Source organism: Temnothorax curvispinosus, unplaced genomic scaffold (genome assembly GCF_003070985.1).
Source record: "Temnothorax curvispinosus isolate PA1 unplaced genomic scaffold, ASM307098v1 QBEX01008326.1, whole genome shotgun sequence".
NCBI classification, from domain to species: domain Eukaryota; kingdom Metazoa; phylum Arthropoda; class Insecta; order Hymenoptera; family Formicidae; genus Temnothorax; species Temnothorax curvispinosus.
Window position 1 is genome coordinate 113,546 of NW_020218106.1, and position 20,405 is coordinate 133,950.

A 20,405-nucleotide genomic window follows, 5' to 3' on the forward strand; every position below is an offset into this window, starting at 1 on the left:
CCTCCAATAACATAGCTAAAAATTAGTTTTTATTTCTTTGCCCATCAAATTTATGTAATTTACAGTGTTTGAACACTGACGTAATTTATGATTGACTGCATGTCAAGTTTCCGAAATTTCACGTATATGTAATTGAATAACTGATTCTAATCAAATTTTTATACTAATTCTATAAGATGATATATAATGTTTTACCAATAACCCAATTAAATAACTGTGAAACTTCGAAAATTACACTAAAATACAATTGTCAGTCAAAATTTTGATTCTTGATAATAGTTAAAATATTTTTTACGCACATAATTTTTTTATTTACAGTATGGATATAAAATTGATAAGCATAAGTTTTATATATGTATATGACAATTGACAAACTGTATAATTTATTTTATATATATATATATATTTATAATAATTTTACTTGAATACACAATCTTATACATATATATAATTTAAATTTCCCTTAATATCTAAGACCATCTTTTACATTACGCGCTGCTAACATTTCGTATAGAAGAGTATAATATACTCTTTTGTATAAATGTTCTTTAATAAAGGCGAAAGGAGCAATTCTCGTCCGGTTAACCTTAATACAAATTAAAATTCCCATTTATTTAACTTTAACTGACCACACCTTCCACATTGGAACGAATTGATGAAGAAATGAGGAACTTTCGCGTTATATTCTCTCGCTTTATTCTTTCGAGCAACAATGTGAACGCGAAAGCCTGTTCACCTTTTCAAGATCCGCAATCAAAACATTTCGTAGTCGTTGTATGCATCATCACGTTATACGAATGGTCATAAATAATTGAATGTCAACGTCTATAGTCTAGTCTAAACAGACTGTGATAGGTCATACTTACGCATTATCTCGTGTTTAAGTTCTCTTCAAAGAATAAAAGGAAAATTTGTGTCATTACTTTTTATCGTCTCGAGCTTGTTTCGAGTATCTTGTTTTTTTACAAAAATCTTTAAGAAATTGAAATACAAATATATTGCTTTCTCTTTTAACTAAGAAATGCTTGCCATTGCCAAAAAATAATAAAAAAGATACGTTATAAAAAAATTAAAATACAAATGTATTGCTTTTTCTTTTAATTAACCATAAGAAATGTTTGTTATTGCTAAAAAATAATAAAAGAAATACACTATAAAACTGTTATTAAAATATTATGTACATATTTCAGTGACAGTGAATGACCTGTATATTAAGATAGTTCCATCACGACATGAACTGAATAAATACGAGATCAATAGTCCGCGTGCACCGTTAATCTTGTAGCCTTCTCGTGGCGCGGCTTTGCTTGATCGAGGATTTGATCTACCTATCATCCGACGACAATCGTTGGCTTTACGCCCGAACGATTGCATAGATCGACAAATCTCTTCTTGCTCTATCGTTTCCTTGAGAAATTCTCTTGATTCGATAAATGTAGCTATCTAATAATTTCACAGTGAAAACTGTCCAGAGAGATCTAGACAGTTCAAATTTAAAAAAGTGTCAGTTTAACATTATATTAAATAAAATTTCTTTCTTTTAAGAGAAGAGAAAGAAGACTGATATCTTTCTATATCAAAAGTAGATTGATAATTAGTAAATTGAAAAAAAGGTTTCTTTCTCTTTTACATCTTTAAGCTCAAATGCACACAATCTTTGATTTATACATATCTGAAAGATCTTTATCATTACATCATCTATACATCATACATAATTTTGAATAATAATACCTATTTTTATAAAAACAAAAAATTAATTGATATTGATGCATAATTTTATGTAAGACGTCCGTCGTACATGTTTACATTTTATTGACTTATTTAAATTAATTTTTCAAATCTAAACTGTTTTAACTAAACTATCAAAAACTATCTTTATATCCAATTATTAATAAAATAAAATTTTAAGATATTTTGATATTATCATAATGTTTCGATAATTATCATGAAAATTTGCCTTTAGCTTGTGCGCAGTAATTAAAATCAGTGTAGTACTTTGTCTTCGCGTAATTAATGCAGGATTGAAAAGAATTGAAAACGTGCTTACAAATTATTACATTCTCGAAATACGTTATTTGAAATATTTTCTTTCAAAAGTTCTCTTTTTTCCGACTGCTTACAAAGTGATTGATTTATGCTTATCTTAAAAACTATGGTGGCGGCAATCCAACGCGACGGCGCGGCGGCCCTTAAGGTATAGCAGGACCTTCGACGGATCGCCGGCGGAAGCGACGATTTTAAGTGCGGACTGAAAGACATATTTTGGGACGTGATCTATATTTACACGCACCTATGTGTACTAGAGAGCGCGGAGCGATTTACGTGTCTGAGACTCTCTCGACATTCCGCGCAACTTTCTTTGTGGTTCCCCGGGGAATGTATGTGCGTGCGTGCTCGCACCACACGCCGCCGCGCTCTCTGGAATCCCGCTTACGGAATGCAGTGCAAAACTTAGTCTCGCGACTTCATCTTTGACCACCGACCGGCAACATTTGCGGATTTATGTGGCGCTTAAATTACGTCGTTGTCACTTAACATGAATTATTGGCACTGCACTGAGTCCGCTCATTCCAGAAGCGTATCGCTTACCAGAATTAAGCCATCTATTTGTGACAGTATTTGTAAAAAAATGTCATACTTGAGAAGAATCTTGTAAAAGTATTATTTTTGGGAGAAGTTTTAGGGAAGTAAAACTTTCTTAAGAATAGCTTTAGAATTGATAAAGCAAAAATCATTTAACAGAACAGATATAATTTAAGTTAATAAAAATGTAGGTAAAATAAAAGTCAGAAAGAGAGGGAGAGAGAGGGAGAAAGAAAGGAATCTATATATTCTCCGAAATAAACTATTAAAACTAAAACGCGTAAAGCAGGAAGAAAAACACAAAAAGTCAATAAGAATATATTTCGCTCGTACGTATCGTGTGGAAGTCAATCAATAAATGGATATAACAAAGAATGACAGCGAGCGCAGTTTACATTGTCCACAGAGATCATATAAATTCTACAATAATTTCTTTATGAGAAAAGATACAATTTGTGAGAATATAAGTATAAGATTGATATGATTTATTAAGATTTGATCTAAGCTTATTTACACGTAGCACGCAAGAAGAATATTAAATAATTCTGAGTTAAGAATATATGTTCAAATTCAGTTAGCTTTGCGAGTACGAGAAATGGCCAAAAGGGATACTTTAACTATAATTCAAGGAAGCATCCGCCTTGGTAATCTATGACAACATTCCGCACAGTTTCAGCACGGGTGTGCCGTTTTCGATTTAGCATCGTTACGTATAATTTATAATGATCACACAGTAGGCATCCTACTCGCTTTGCGGCCAATATAGGAAACTTATCATCATTGTGTATATGAAAATACTGATGTCCACATGTTCCAAACTCTTAACATAGTTTAAATTCTCAACATAGAACTGCGTATTATCTCAGTCTCGGATTTATTATTAGTATAAATTTAATTCTTTTGTTATGCTTTGCTACGATATGTATAATTTAACTCGACCTTATCGCATAGTAGATTTGAGTTAAATACAATGAAAAAGCAAATGGTAATTAAGTTTAATTTTCTAAAAGTAGAAGTAATTTAATTTTCTAAAAATATAACTAGATACTAGTAAGTAGTACGTGTAAGATAAGATAATAATGGTAAGATAAAATATTTAGTAAATATTATAAGTATAATTTATTTATCTAAAATAACATAAAAATTCATTTTTAACTTTATTAAACTTTTAAGCTTTCATTTTCCATGCTTCTTCACAGAACAAAATAATGCAATAAAAAATATTGCAATAATGATCGTAACTTGGAAACTAATAAAATAAATAATTCACAAATAGTTTAATAAAGAAGACAATTTTTTATATAAATAAAACTACACATGTTAATTGCATCATTATTTAATAAAATCTCAATTTTATAACCATACATTTTATTTTTATAAGAACTTATAAATCGGAAATCGTAATCTCTTTGGCTTTTCAATACAGATGGAAAACATAAAACTATATGAAATTTTTAAGTTTTCTATAAATTTCATCTATATCACTTTCTTCCTTATTTCTACTTATTTTTTTATTATTTATAATACAAACATTTTCAGCATTTGAGCTAAATAGAACAACCTGTGTAAGTGTTATTTTTTGAAGCAATTAATTTATGTACGTATGTACCGTTATCTAACTTTCCTCGACAACTTGCACATGTTGCGAGTTCTCTATGCCGTCTATGCAACGTGCCCTGTTCACCTGAGCTGGAATAGCTTGATGCTACTTAGAGGAAGAGACCCCCTCAGGCCTCAGAAATTCATTCGTGAACATTCCACATAATTTCGTGTCGGCAATGCTGTTTTCGGCATGGCAGACCGTCGCGTCGAGCATTGCTCGCGATTTAGAATACTCGGTCCGCGAAATCACCGGTATTGTCAGGATTATCCGCGACAAGGTCCTACCACGAGTGCAAACATAAACATATTTCCTCTTTCATATACACTTCAAGCATACGGTGCAACCACTCGACATAGAAATTTATGCGAGTTATAATCACGTATACATATACATTGCTTCTACATTCCGCGAATTTTTTGTTCTTGTTCATAATATCGTCTGAGATATAAAGATTTGCATATGTAAAAGAAAAATTTTGATAATAATAAGTATCAAATATAGAAACAAGTGTCGTTAATTTTCTTTGTTATATTTTTCCTTGTTATGGAAAATGATAAAAAGAATGTATTAAAAAGATTTTACTTTAAGTAAAAAAAAATTATAGTTGTTTTGGTTGATTTGGAGAATTTATTTAAAAAAATATTTAAATTGCTATCGCGGAAACGAGGATCCTTGAGTAAAACTTAATTAATAGATATTTACAGAAATTTCAACTACGATTGATCTTTGCGAGAGTCCCGCGTTTTGAGTACTGAGTTATGTGGCGAATAGCCAGATTTCAGATTTCTGATGGTGGTCATGACGCGGTTATAAACGTGGCATTCGTTTAGCGTAGCCTCTCTCGTCACCTAATAGTAACAAGCGTTTGTGTATCGCCATCATCGCAAACCGTTAAATATTGTCTGCGTTATATCATGTTGATACTTGCATCTTAATGGGGTAGGAATATGGACGACGTTAATTGTTATTGCACGTATTAATTGAAGCGACTCAGACTGTTCCTCTGTTCGTAATTAGCAGCCGTTAGAACGTGCTGCATACGACTCGTAGTTTCGCGAGAATGGATCGGAACGGAAATCGATCGAGATAGTGAAATATCTGCCCGATCGTCGGGGTCTTAATCCGGGCAATGATCCGTTGCGTGCGGCCTTTAATTGGTCAGCCCTCAATGAGCTTGATATTACGGATCCGGCGATAAGACTACGTGTGCAGACTCGAGGAATGTACGATATAAAGATTGTAAAGGATGATCTTGCGAATTATGTGAGATGATACGCGTCTCTTCCGTTAAGTTTAACATTTTTAAATAAGTAATTCTTCGTTGAGATTATCTAAATTTAATTCAGTATATTTAATTGTTTGTAAAAAATATTTGTAAGATATTGTTAAAGACATTAATATCTGTAATTGAAAACATTTTAAGATAAAATCTTAAAATCTAAACTTAATTTGTTAATTTTATTGGAAAGAGTAAAGATAAAATTGTTGTAATAATTCTAAGAAAACTATAATAAAAACGGTATGTTATCAAAATATTCAATATTTTCTGCTCCAACTTTTATAAACTTAGATATTGTTGCAAAACAATTAAAAAGAAACAGAAGAAAATATTTAAAAAAATTTATTGACATTCTTTATTATTTCTTTTTCTTTCTCGCTCTTAAATTCAACAAAGTATAGGTATTCTATAAAAGTTTATAAATGTATTTAATAATAATAGATATTATGATATTAAATTGTAATGAATGCCATTTTGCGTTTACTATTTTTTCAAAATTGTTTCCATAAACTTATAAAAGTATTGAGCATCTATGAACATTTATAAAATATTTTTTATCTTAATCAATGATTGAAAAATACTCAATAAAAAGTCTTTCGTATTCTATTCTGCTAAAAAAGAAAACGCAATTTTCATTTTCCTAAGAATTAACATGAAAAAAGACTTTAGAAAACAATGCTAGATAAAGAATGACACTATTTATGAATATCCAATTTGGCCCCACCTGTGCTTGAGGGTGCGCGCGCGCGCAAGTACTTATGAAACCTGCGCGGCACGCTGCTCGGCGACCAGTCCGATTCCTCGTCGCAGTGCGATACGGTCGATAGAAGCAAGCCACGTAGTGTAGCCACGGTGGTTGTATTGAATTGCAGTAACGAATGCGGTGCTACCGCATGGCATACTAGGGTCACCCCCAGGCATCGCGAATCACTTTACACGCTTCTCCCTCTCTCGACATCGCGACGTGCCCGTTCATTTCGCTCGTGGATACTGAAGAAGTCACGACCACGTGAACGAAGAGTTATAGTTGATTTCGGAATATTTATCTCGTGGACTGTTCGTCAATATTATAGTAAAACTTTACTGTGTGGTGCAAAGAATAATTTTTATAAAAAACATTGTGTTTACAGTTGTATATAGTTTATATACAAGTATATTAACCGTTCTGCATGAATGTGTTTCATAAATAACTGTCGGAAATTTTTGCGGGAGTTTTTCATAATTCTTTTGCAAAAATTTAAGATCATTTAGTTTTTTTCTACTGAACCTTGTTTGCTGTCGACCTCGAAGATATATATATATAATAGCCGTATAGAGATTTTACTTTATACGATTTTCTAAGGCTCATTACTTGCGCTTGGAGAACAAAGGTGTCTCCGGGGTGTAAAGAATCTTTAATGAGACCGCGAACAATCGTCGGAGAAATCGGAAATGACCGACTCACCGCAGTCACATGAATCCTTTTACACCTGCAAGTTGACAATTGCGACATTACGGATGAAAGGATTTGCATAGATCGATCGCTTCAGAGTTTCCCGATGTGAAACCGTGACACAACCGTGATACAAACCTGGAGCAAAAAGAAGCTAGGTTGAAAGAACCGGTAAAAAATACGAAGAAGAAGGTGTACAAACAAACACGCTTGAACGAACATCAACCAATTATAAACAGACAGAGAAGTGTCACCATTGCCGTGACATTGGATATTACTGTGAAAACTATTTACGTGTCAAGCCGTGACATTGATACCAAGATATTTCATGAATTCATATCACGACTTTTCGAACTGATCACACAAGAAATCACTGACCTTGGGAAGAGACACGTTTTTTTTCTATTTTTCGTTCCGAATTGTTTGATTGAACGATAAATCCATTGAGATTTGCTATTGAAAGATCAGTGGTTCATTTACCGAGCATATCTACTGGTCCAGGATAATGATGTCTATGTTAAAACTCGGCTCCTCTTCCGTCAGATATCGCGAAGATATCTTCGAGTCAACTTGAAGGGATACGCGCGTGGACTACAGAGTGCAACTTAAAGGGTGGAAGTTCGCAGACGTGGGTGTAGAGACGCCTGGCGAAGTATCGATCGACCTGCATCTTGAAGAGGATGCTCTCTTCGATCTCGTAGGAGCAGAATTCTCGTTGTAGTCACGTGTCGCATAGAACGCGTGGATAGACGCAGCAAGGAGGAGAGAAACGAGGGAAAAGCCAGAGTGAGTGGGCGAGGAAGGAGGAGAGACGCTTTCCAACAGGCGACACCGACACCGCGACGTCGTCATGGAAAATCGATTCGCCGCCGACCACCACCCCGCTACAACCACCCGTCGCAGTGCAATGACCTCCAAACCGGGAAGATCCTATAGCGTGAGGTAAGCAGCTTCGTAGTGGCGATTATAGGGTCGTGGCGGAAGAGAGGGCGGGAAAGCGATGAGTTAACTGAAGAAAGAGCCTGGCCCCCTCGTAGAAAATAGCCGCAGCTTCACGCTGCGTCCCGACGTCTACGACTTTCGCAACGTTTTTCTCTATTTTACTTCCGGCCGCGGCTTTCCGAGAAACGTTTTTAAAACTACGGCCTCATCGTTTCTTTTTTTTTGGACAGAAAAGAAAAACATCAGCTTCTCTTGTGAAGCTGATGTTTTACACGCGGCCTCATTAGGATAAATGAGAAAATGCAGCGTGTTATTTTTCGACATTTTAATTTACCATGAAACTAATTAATCAAATGTATAATATAACTGATATTTTAATTGTAATGAATATTTTGTAATATTAAATTAGTTTAGATTTTTAAAAACTTTTTGGAAAAAGTGCATATTTAAAACTTGTTCAAGCAAATTATAATCTTGATTTTAAAGAATTTATTATATATATCTATGAAAAATGCATTTCCTTTGATTTACACCTTCTTGATAATAATAGAAAAATTTGAAACAAATCGTGTACGTATGTGTGTGTGTGTGTGTGTGTGTGTGTTGTTTGGTGAGTTACTTTTTTTTTTTACTTGTTTGGAAAAATTACGATTGTATTAATTTGAAGTTTTTTGTTTGTGTCATGTGTTAAATTGTTTAATTCACGTTTTTAACAAGAACGAATATCGAAGAAAAAGTAACTTTAAGCTAAAGTTAAAATATTTTTTATTCATGCCAATCTCACGTGTAATAAATTATCAAAAGGATTAGCATTTCATTAGTTAAAGATAGAGGAATTTCAGCGACTCTTTATTTCACTTTTGTTCGCGTCTTTTCGAGGTCGGGATTTAAGCTGGGCATTCTAAAGCGGAAAGCAAGGTCGTCTTTTCGCAGTACGACGCAAGCACGATGAAACAAAAACGTATCTTTTCAAACATAACACTCCCCATAATTCGCGTGCGTAAGCACAACTGTCGTAAAACATTGATTCTGTATTTAGATTGTGTATAAAGAGACTATTCTCACTGTAAATGCTGTCTGATTTTAGAAGGCATATTGTAAACATCTGAAATGACGTAAATCTAAATATATTTTGGATATACACAATGTGAAATAAAATTCGAAATTACATGATCGCCTTACACGAGTTAAAATTATGCATACTAGCTTATCTTAAATTTAGCCCTTAATGTAGCTGTCCAGGTTTTTAAGTTCTATTTGTTTAGAAATATCACGTTCAATGTCAACTAAGAGATAAAGAGACATGTACCTTTAATGCTGAATATGCAGTCGGAATACAAAGCAAAGCGTTCGTAGAACTGGATGTGCGCTTTCTGTGATTTCGCGCATCCTTCGAGAAGAATTCGCCGGCGGACGAGTTGTGAGATAATTGACGGGCATAGTTATTAGTTATTATTTCAACTTTGCAACTTCTTTGTGCACGAATGCGCATCAATCGTTAAATTCTCTTAGAAATTAAGATCGCCAGTCTTTGTGATCCCTCTCTGTAAATGAACATAAAATATTTTCATCAATTCGTGCATGTGCACTTCATGCATCTGTAAAGTGCATGCAAGCAGCTTATAACATTGGATTAAAACTGTCTGTGATCGTTGAGAAGAATAACGTTTGCCCTTTACTCGCGGATTAAATCATTACAGCGCTCAATATGTCAAAAATGCGAAAGCAGATAATAAATTGGCCTGTGGAACATTAATTATAATATATTATTCAGTAAACGAATTAACGTAATAATTAAATAATAAAAAAATTGTTGTGGCTCAATGAGTTAATACAGTTTGCTTTTTTATGCAATTATCGATTTTCTTCATATCTGATGATTGATTATTTTTTCATACTTGGTTGCAATGTGACTTTGCACTTTTTCACTTTCTACATTGCGCTTGACCTTAATGATTAAAAATATATTAGTTACGAATAAAAAATAAGTGGTTTTTATAAAAAATTCTGGTTGCCATTCTATTATTGATTTAATTTTGAAAAATGTATATTAAATTTTTTATTTCGTCGTTATAAATATTTTTTCATGACTTTCATATGATATACGTATAGAGACTTTCTAATGGAAAATAATTTTCTAGAACTACGATAATTATATCCAATTTATTACGTAAATTTACGGAAGACTTTAGCAAGATGTTCGAATGACTGATTGATGAGATATTGCATAAATATGATTCGAATAACATGGCAAAAACAAACTATCTTATCACCTACTGATCGAAGCCGTTTAATGATTACCTTATATGAGTCGACGACAGCTGGGAACTGTAAGAAAGATCGATTCTCATTAATTGAACGATTTTCAGCGCCAATTTGTGTAGTCTGGCTTAATTAAATCTTAATTTAAGATTTCATCGAGCTCACTCGTAGTTTCGGATTGGAGCAATATGCTCCAGAAAGTTAGATCACCTATTTCCGAGACCTTCGGAGCGATTCAACAAGATTTCATTGTAACCGGTAACGGTGGGTTTCCGCCGTTTGTTCAATGCGCGCACGATGATGTAAATATTTTTTTAAAGAAACGTTATGTAATGCAATTGAATCCGAAGACGTGATGCATATAAAAATAAACATGAAGGCAATAAGACTGGAATAAATGGAGATTTGAGAATGAATAGAATACCAAATCAGATCGCTGTATTTCACGGCAATAATGCAATTAATCTTGAAGATATAGACATTACGTGACAAGAATTAAAGTATTTTATAAGAAAAGTTACAAGGATTTACGTATTTACAATAAAACAAAGTATACCATCAAAAGTTGCATTTGTCAAAGCTAAGGAAGTATTTCTATTTCTCTTTTACGTTGATTAATGAATAAAAGCATGTATAAGCAAATTTCAATAATATGCCACGAAATTTAATTTTTACAAATTGCGGTGCAATCTTCTGAGAGACGTGTACGCACATCAATTTAACGTCCCAAGCAACGTGTCATTAATCACGCAATGAGTACGTTATATCTCGTACGTTAAAAGGTACATGCCGCAATTACGTAAAAAGGAAAGGATGTGTAACCAGGCGGCCTGTCGCACAGTGAATAATTGCCTCGTGATTGCCGCATTAGTGTATTCGGAATATCGCGTTTTACGAGACGCTTTTAGTTTGATGTTTATACTCGTATACACGGAATATCCCAGGAAGTTCCATAAATCAATTAGATTTTTTTATCAATCTGAAATTAATTTGCCAAATGTCAAATAGTCTTGCTAATAGTTTTCAAGCAATATACAATTGAAAATAAAATATTAAAATTAAAAGAATACGCATTGCTTGTTTACATTTTTGGGCATAATCTTAATCTAATACTTAATTAAATATCAAAAGTATATACATATATTGTACTGCATATTGAAACGTTAAAAAATATTACAAGCGTTTTTCCTTGAAACTTTCTCTAAAAAAAATCGACTTTGTTAAAGAAACTGTGATTAAAATTAAGGTCGCAATAAATCGTAGTTTTATCGAAATTTATTTTAAATTAAAATTTATATTTTTTCTCATTCCGCGTAGGTGATGAAGTGGAAGACGAAAGTTTATTCATCACTATGAAAATATCGTGGTGTAAAATTATTACGTGGAAAAGATCGAATGTAGCATGAGAAGTCAATAGATGGACAATGATTTTACCAAGCGTTGTGTATTTTTATTATCATTAAGCATTATTACATCAGATTTTGAAATAGCTCTCATAGCGAAAGGTTAGGTTAGGTTAGGAAAGGTGTGGCGTGGGAAAATTAAGCTCACTAGTCTTGTATTCATCTTGCGTGTCTTATACTCGCTGTGCTATTACGCTGTGTGTTTCGCATTATCGTTTGTGGCTCATCGCCGGCACGTTACTCTTATTATTGCCTGTAACCGAGAGTTAATCTTCCGATTCGCTGATAGGAATAGTCGAGCTAATGGATACGCATGATGTAGCTTTCGAAGAGAATAGACATGGATGGAAAATCGATTCAATTATATTTATCCAAAGTACTATTATTGATACGCGTAACTATTATTTTATATGCGTATATAGATGTATGCGCTATGATAATAACATGCAACACTAATTAAATCTTCTAAAGTTTTGATTTAGAGACTGACATTGCAGATATCATTAAGCTTACTATTTTATTAGTAGAAACGCTCTTAAAATAAAATATAATACATATTTAAATTTTATTTTCTGAAAATTAAAGGGAAGTTAAACAAGTTAAACACTTTTTCATTTTTGTGTCATTTTTATTGCTATCTGTTAAAAATAGATAAGGACGTTATAGTTCCTAGCTTTAGTGTGCATGCGTGTGCACGATATGTTATCTGTTGAATTGACGTATGACGTATCGTAATATGTACCACACCTTTGCATTATCGTGATAAGTCTATTATGAATTATAGTACGGGACAAGGAACAATCGTCAAAGTAAACTGAATCGTCGATAAATTCCATCTGCTACAAAAAAGCAGGAGAAGGACGTGCGACATAATTCGATAAGAAAAGTATTATTGAATAGGTATATGAGTATTATTTTATTTTGTTGGTAGCTTTTACATTGATTGCAATTATTTTTATTTTTACATCTAATTTTTATTTTTACTTATGTTAGAGATCATGTGTATTCTGTATAAAAATCGTAGAAAATAAAATTAATATTTATTTTAAAAAATGCCATATATGTGTGTTTTAAACAGAAATAATAAATTTTAAAAATAATAGATTTAAATAAAAATTTATATGCATACCCCTATTTTAAAAAAATTTTCGAAATGTGATTTAGACAACTTTTAAATGGTTTATCTTTTAAAAAAACTATACATTTCCATGATATTTCGTCGCGATATTAATTCAATAAAATGCTAAATTGCACAAGTATTAGCTATAATAAGATTCTAATATGCTAATTTATTGCTTGAGTGAATAGAATATTAGATTTTGATTGACCCTTTTCTTCTTGTTGCAATTGAATAAAATAGGTATTATGCAATTTACAAAAGATTACATTAACTTTCAGAAGTAATTAAATGGTGTTTTATTATGGACATTAACTATTAATTCAGTTGAAAATTAAATGCTTAACTTTTACTTGAACTTTGAGCAAATAGAATCATATAATTGTAAGCATAAACTATGTTTTACAAATTAATATACGCGTCAAGAAATTACTTGATATATACTTGTTAAAAAATGCATTCCAGTTTTTGCATTGATTCCAAAACATAATCGAAATATAATTATTGAATAAAGTACATGTTTTTGCAAGTCTGTACAAAATTTAAAAAGTCTTATCTCAAGACTTCAAACTTTGATCAGGTGTGCTTTGATCATATAACATGTCAAGATGATAAGGTGTTAATTGACGTTAGAACGTCCTCGCAGTTGATGACGTTATATGTGTACAATATACAGTGAGTCAGAAATAGTACAATACCTTTAGATGGTTCCGAAGAATGGTATAATAAGTATAATCTCTTTCGTCAAATCATATTTTTTTCTAGAGTTATTAAACTCATTAATGTTTCCTGCAACGAAAAATATTTCTATTCTTTGTTACAGTAAGACATGAAACCATATGTTTTACTATATCATATGAAACGAATTTAAAAATTAAAAATTAAATACGTAAATTTTTGTACTACAAAGTTATTTAATTTACATCACATATTATGTATGATAACAAATGTTCAGAATTATCTAAATAGAGTTCTATTATATATTTTCTCACATCTCCGATCGAAGAAAGATATTTTAGTTCTGTTTCTCAAATAATTTACCCTATATTAAACACGATGAAGTCTATTTGTATATAGCGAAGTTGCTTAGCAAATTGTATTGTTAGCAACTTTAATTTTTAGCATTAATAACGATGTCACCTTTCTAATGTCTGCTATAAATAGTCGCCAGTTTAAATAATGATATTGATTCAAGTTTTGTACTTGGTCTGTTGTCTGTACATCTCTTTATATCTGTATCTATCAACAAAAGATAAACTTTAAAGATAAGAAAGCGGATGCATTACATTTTGACAATATTTCTTATGCTTTATGCCAATAAATTATATTAATATATATATATATTTTATAGTAACAGAATTTATATTTTTATAAACTTTTTGCTATTTAAATTTATTTTATAAATTTGCTTGTTAAACGATACAATTTTTAATTTGTATTATTATGTTATATATACATATATAAATAATACAATTTTTATAGTAAAGAGGTTTGATAAAAAGTGAAATGTACTTTTGTACTTTTTAGCTCTATATTTTTATATGTTGATAGATCTGAAATTGTCTTTCGCGAAAGTTCGCAGAATACTTTTTCAAACCGTTCGTCGAAATATATTAGTCGACAATGGTTGTTGCGCAAACCACTGACTAATTATCGGCTATTACGTCTAACTGATGGCGCGGTCCTGATTGCGTCAGAAGCCTATTTGTATAGTCTCTTCTAATGTCAGATCAAAGCTAAATTTCAATGTTGGATCGGAGCGGTCTAAGATTCGAGATCATGCAGAAAATCCAGCTTCTTCATAAAACGTTCACATTCGCGAGTTCATGTTAAGTGCTTTGCTAACGTTATCTAAAAATGCTATTAAAAAACACTTTATGACAACCTCGATGACAACGAAGACTTCTATCTTGTCGCGATTATTCTTAACTCTTGTCTCAGAATAATAATTGCGTATCAGGGAGAAGTTTTAGAAACGCTACCTTCTATGATTTATAATATATGTGATACGCTTGAAAGGTTTATGTTTTGTAAATGTAATTTAAATTTTAGTAAAGATTACAAGTGAAGCAAATGTGTTGAATCAGAATTTTTTTGTTATATAGTTCAAGGATGAATATGTCATGCAAAATCCGAGGCAAGATCTTTATGGTACTAACGTTTGTGAACATAGGTTGTCTTTGATCTCTGAAGACAAAGCCCGGTTTGTCGTAGCACAATTTTTTTAAAAAGATTTGTTTTATTTATTATTTTTCTTTTTTTTTAAAGAAAAACGGATGCGCATAGAGAGAAATATTTATGATACATCTGATATATTTCTTAAAATTTCTGGTCTTATATTAAAAATTTTTCATTTTTTAGGAATCGTATAGGTACTCAATTATTATTTTTGAGGAATTTCTAATTTAATTATAAGAAAGATTTAATTATAAAATATCTACTTATTACTCATTATGCTTAATGTTAGTCAGTGCTAAATGGATGATTAAGTTTGATATTAACAATTTTAAAGATTCTTGGAACTTAATTTACATTACTTCCAAAATTAGTACCTTTAACCTTATATGTATGGTGTATGTATATAATATGCTTTCGATAATGTGCAAATTACTTAAAAATGTTATATGTACTTATATATTTATTATTATATTGAAATAAGAAGTCCAAAGTTTATATGTAAAATTACTGAAAAAAGGTTAAATTGATCATTGAAAGCATGTTAATAAATGAGTTAATGTAATAATAATAATGAGTGTTATGTCTAACTAGTGTTGTAGTCCACTATATCCAAGTAGTATATCAACGAAACTTTTTTATATCGTTCTCAACGTTTTAATTAAAGACTTTGGAATTACTTGCCCTTACGTTGAAAATTTAATTAACTTTCGCGATGGATTTAATTAACTTTCCAAGGTAGCAATTCATAACAAATTAATTCGCATCGCAATTCCGCTGTAGTGAGAGCGACTAAGAGATAATTATTCTGTTTCTTTCATCGAGGTCGCTTCGTGTATTGACGATTGCGTAATAACGTCTCGAACGGGCATTTTTGTTACAGCGATAATGTTGATATCTCACGGATTTTTTAAGTGCGAGAGTCGCACCTTTCGAGTCATAGCGACCTCGTGGATTAAATTACTATGTATCTGTAATGATCGTACCGGAAACTGACTGTGATGCCGTTGATCGTGTCATCCTTGTGCACGCAATGCATCATTCAATGTGTAAAAATATGAACAATGTGCATTGGATAAAACATATTTTTTATTACATGATACATTTTTCTTTGAGTCATTATATTTTTGTTTATAATACATTGCTTAAAGTTCATAGAAGCACATTTTTGCTTTATTTTTATTTTACTATTACGATAATATATGTATGTGTAGATATCGGTTGCATTATACATCAATATTAATCAATTCAAATTTAAAATATAATTAATTTATTAATTAAGTAATATTTTATGTTACTTATTAACATTTTTCTTCTAAAGAAATATAATTTTGTTGTGTAAAAAAATAATTAAAATCGGTTAACTAATATATCTACTAATCGGTTTAACTGAGCTTTAATTAAATAATTGATTAAAAATGGTCCTTTTAACTAATTGTAAGAAGAAAATTTGTGAATATAAATAATTTATTTTATTGTTTAAATTGTACTTGATTATATTCTTTTTTTATACGGGCATTTAATTAAAAAATTATTAAATTATTTCATAAGCGAACCAAGTTTAAAGTTCAATTTTTTAAACAAATTTTTATTTTATCAGATATTAATTAAATTAATTTAAGTGACAATTTTCAACAAATTTAAAATCTGATATGTATATATTTAAATAAATGCTAAAAATAAGAAAATTAACATTTTTTTGTTAAATGTAAAATGTTTTGTTAAATTAAATTGACTCGAGTTCAAGAGTCCGTAATTGAATAGAACTCTAATTTTGAGTATAGAACTTCTATCATGCAAATTTCCTCGCAGAGTTGTAATAAACGCCGAAATTACGTAGTGCCATTAAAAACTTTTCCAAATCGATACAACGATCTACTTTCCAAGCAATTAAGAGATTCGTCGGGCGATTTGCGAAATCGCCAGCATGGCTTTGCAAATCGTTCCGCTGCTTTTACGCGTGCGACTTCAGCAGTTGATAAAAGTCCGTGCTGCAAGAGTTCAGACAGGTTTTTCGCGATGCTATTTTATGTAATCGCGTTTTATCACCCGCCACTGGCACTAAAATGAGCCGGTTATTATACAGTTTTGTTCGTGTTCCGCGTTTCTACTGACAACCTACGACATTGTGATGCAGATTTACGGTGCATGGTTGCCGGCCAACCTGACTCGACCTTGAACGAACGCCGATACTCCGTTTCGTGTGCATTGCTAGTGAATTATGCAACGCTTGCTTTATCAACCCTTGAATGCAAACGAGGACACGAAGCGTTTGTATAGCAATTTATTGTACTGTTTCAGTTAATATTATAGCACAAAAATACGTTTCTCTTTTGTTAAAATACATAGAAAAATTAAGTTTTAATAAGCGAACTTATCTGTCTATTAGACATATTTCAATATTATGTGTCCTACAATATATCTTTCCGTAAAATCTCAGACGATTGTTCTTTTCGTCTAACAATAAGTAAATTGTTACAGGGTTTCTTTTTAATGGAAATTATTGATATCAAAACTCTAAACGTTTTCTTTATTATACGTAATAAAATATTCGAAGATAATATCGAACGCTTCGAAGGTTGGCGGAAAATTAACTACGTGTATCGAAGAATAACAGTTTGATTTGAAGGTTGCGATGATGTAATGAAGATAAGTCTGGACGACGATCACATGGTTGCGACGGATCGATCGACAGGGGCTGTTATTATTGAGATTGTTGCAATAGTTTCTTTCTCGGTAGACAACGAAGAAATGGCTATTCTTCGAGTACAAATGAAAGTAGCGTGTGAACCCAGAGTCTGTCCTCTCGACCGGAAATGGCTCGTCCTTTTTACACGTTTCGTAAGGCTTCCTGTTGTCCTCTTGTTAGTTGGTCGCTCTGATAATCTGCACGCTCGAGTGTTTCGCCTGTTATGCGAGCGTGTGGCCGCGCACCGGCACGTGCCATACTTATAAATTAAATTCGTCGATAAATCCTTCAGATAACGAGAGTCACGGGAATGAATACAATATAGCGTCTGTTTCACTGCTACAGTTTTTATACGTGAAAGTCATACGCTAGCTTAAAGATATAAGATAAAATAAGATCACGGCGAAATTTTAAATTGGAAAGAGAGTGAAAGAGATAATTAAAAATATTTAGTGCTTTGAACAAGTTTAAGAAATTAATTAATAAACAACAAATATTTGAAAAACAGAAAGCGCATTCTTGTAATTTAAAATACAATTTATTCTTTCAGATTAATTATAATAAAATCTACTAAATGATATAAACTATTTATCACATAAGTTTGTACAAATTAATTTAATTATTGAATTCTTTTAATTATTTAAATAAAAATTCTATTATTTAAAATTATAGTTATAGTTAAAATAGAGTGTGAATTACATATATAAAACTCTCTTATATCATAAATTCTTATATAAATTATTTAATATTAAAACTTTTTAACTTTACAATTGGTCAAATCTTTTATATCCTTCAATCTAATATGATGTAATACTGAATCAATTAGAAACCATAGAAAGCTATGGAGAAGTTATAACACAAGTGCTACGTAAATTATTTCAACATCGTCAAAATATCTATTAAGTAATTTTTTTATTTAAAAAATTGTCACTAAAGATCACAATAAGTGCGCATACAAATTTTACTGAAAGCCATCCGCCAAAAAAAACTATAAATTATTCTATTACGTATTCAATGACATCTACAATGATAGATTTACTGGTAGGTGTAGCTGCATAAAGACTGTCAACTGCTAAACAAGATGCTTTTGCAGTTGCCAGTTGCTAATGTGGACCAACGGCTTATGATCTCTTCCGAAAAACGGAGCTCAGTTTCTTTGCACGAAAGCTCCCTGCGTTAATTTCTCGTGCGGGGTGAGAGGTGCAGTTTGAAATATAAAATTCCTAGCTATTATCAGACGAACTCGAACCCGATTCCTCACGGTTACCAAGTCTAGCGCTTTACCACTAAACCACGCACTGCCACTCGCAAGTAATATTATATAAATATTATTATATGTTTAGAAATTTTGGAACTAAATAAACAAATATACATATATTACATCTCTCTACACTCTATAATGGAGAAATTACTATCTCTTTTACATCATTTGTGAAATTACTTAAAATTAAACAAAATTTATTTAGACTTAATTAAATTAAATCTGAATAATCTGATTAGATGAGTACACTTACAGTGAATATGGGATCTTGATTTTTAGCAGCAGTTTTATTGATATTTATGTTTAAATGTTTAGCAGTAATTTATGAAAATGTAAATTCTATATTTTACAATATTACTCGATAGCGTTACACGCTCGAGATCAATGCGCTTCTACTCTCGAATCGAGCAAGAGGACGACACCGTGTTGTTCCAGAGCAGTGATTCCGGTCAGCCGGAATAGCGGTACACGCTTGGCCGTACGTCTTCGTTCTCGAATTATTATGTTGCTTTCTGCGAGGTGCACAGTAGCACGCTTTGTCGCGAAAGCGGAAGAAACTTATACGCATCATGCACGAATCCATTTTTTAGTGCCATTTCGCGGCCTTTCTTCTTCGTCATACATCTATATTGTATATATATATATATATATAAATAAGACTTTACAAATAAGTTTTATTTCCGTAATTTACAATCTGTAAAATATAGAACGTGATTTAGTTATACCTATATATATATAAAGTCTTATTTTGCGAATTAAATTGCATAATGTTTATTTTATATATATTATAGAATGAGTTTCATCAACAGACAAATGTTTTCTTTCCAAATTTCGCGAAAGTATGACTGGCTTTCGAAAATAGTGTTTTGCATCTTTTTCGAAACGCTTAATAAAAGTTATTAGATTTGTTTCGTAGCTATATAAAAAAAATTGTTTACACATTTAATATTTGTTGTCGATAATTTTCGTCGAAGAGTAGCTCGAATGAACGGCAGTTCGCAGCTCGTGGCCTGTCGAGGGAGACCCGCAGAAATCATGCGCGTTTATGAACGTGCATGATTCCGTCGAAGCGCGCGAGCAGTGCAGCGCGGTGCAGCGACGCGATACAGCGTACCGCCGCCGCCGCAGCTGCGTCGGATAGTTGGTCGAGGCATGTGCGCCGAGTAACGGCTAATTGGCCACCTTTCCTCTCCGGGAGAGGAACCGTCTCTCTCATTTCGCTGTCCTAGCCGACGTGCCAGTTTTGTTCGTTCTGTCGTGCGGCTTATACCGAGTATAGTTGGAGCCCCGATGCCGCGTGAGAACACCATGGTGTCCTACCGGAGATTTTGTTAAAAACGACGTTTCTCTGTGAAATCGAGCACTATTTGCACCGTAAGTCATCGTCATTATAGTCTTTTTCTTCTTCTTTCTCTTTAATGGTAAACTGAAGCAAGATAATTCTGTGATATTTTTTGCAATTTACATAATAAGAATAGGCATTCATAAAACGGTAAACGCGCGCATTTATTACAGTTTTTGAAAAAACGTTATATATTATTTTAGTTCTGGACGCGGAAGAGAAATAATAAGAAATTACAAGGAGTAATTTTTATAATCGTGAACATTGTAAGTTTTGAGATATGATATCTTTGCTTCTCTATGATGGTCAGTCATAAA

General features: G+C 32.1%; 1 protein-coding gene across 6 annotated transcripts in view; it reads left to right on the plus strand.

The window, feature by feature from the left end:
• The window catches only part of LOC112457806 (protein PRY1-like), a 48,125-nt gene that overhangs the window by 13,989 nt on the left and 13,731 nt on the right, over nucleotides 1–20,405 (plus strand). The window contains exon 1 of one of the 6 annotated variants that reach the window (XM_025021043.1): nucleotides 6,272–7,839. The exons of 4 other annotated variants lie outside the window; for them this stretch is intronic. In XM_025021043.1, coding sequence (XP_024876811.1) covers nucleotides 7,748–7,839 — 92 coding nt within the window. In that variant the 5' untranslated portion in view covers nucleotides 6,272–7,747. Of the gene's footprint in view, nucleotides 1–6,271; nucleotides 7,840–19,850; nucleotides 20,121–20,405 lie in introns of those variants that run through there. One more of the 6 variants, XM_025021046.1, reaches the window with a different exon arrangement.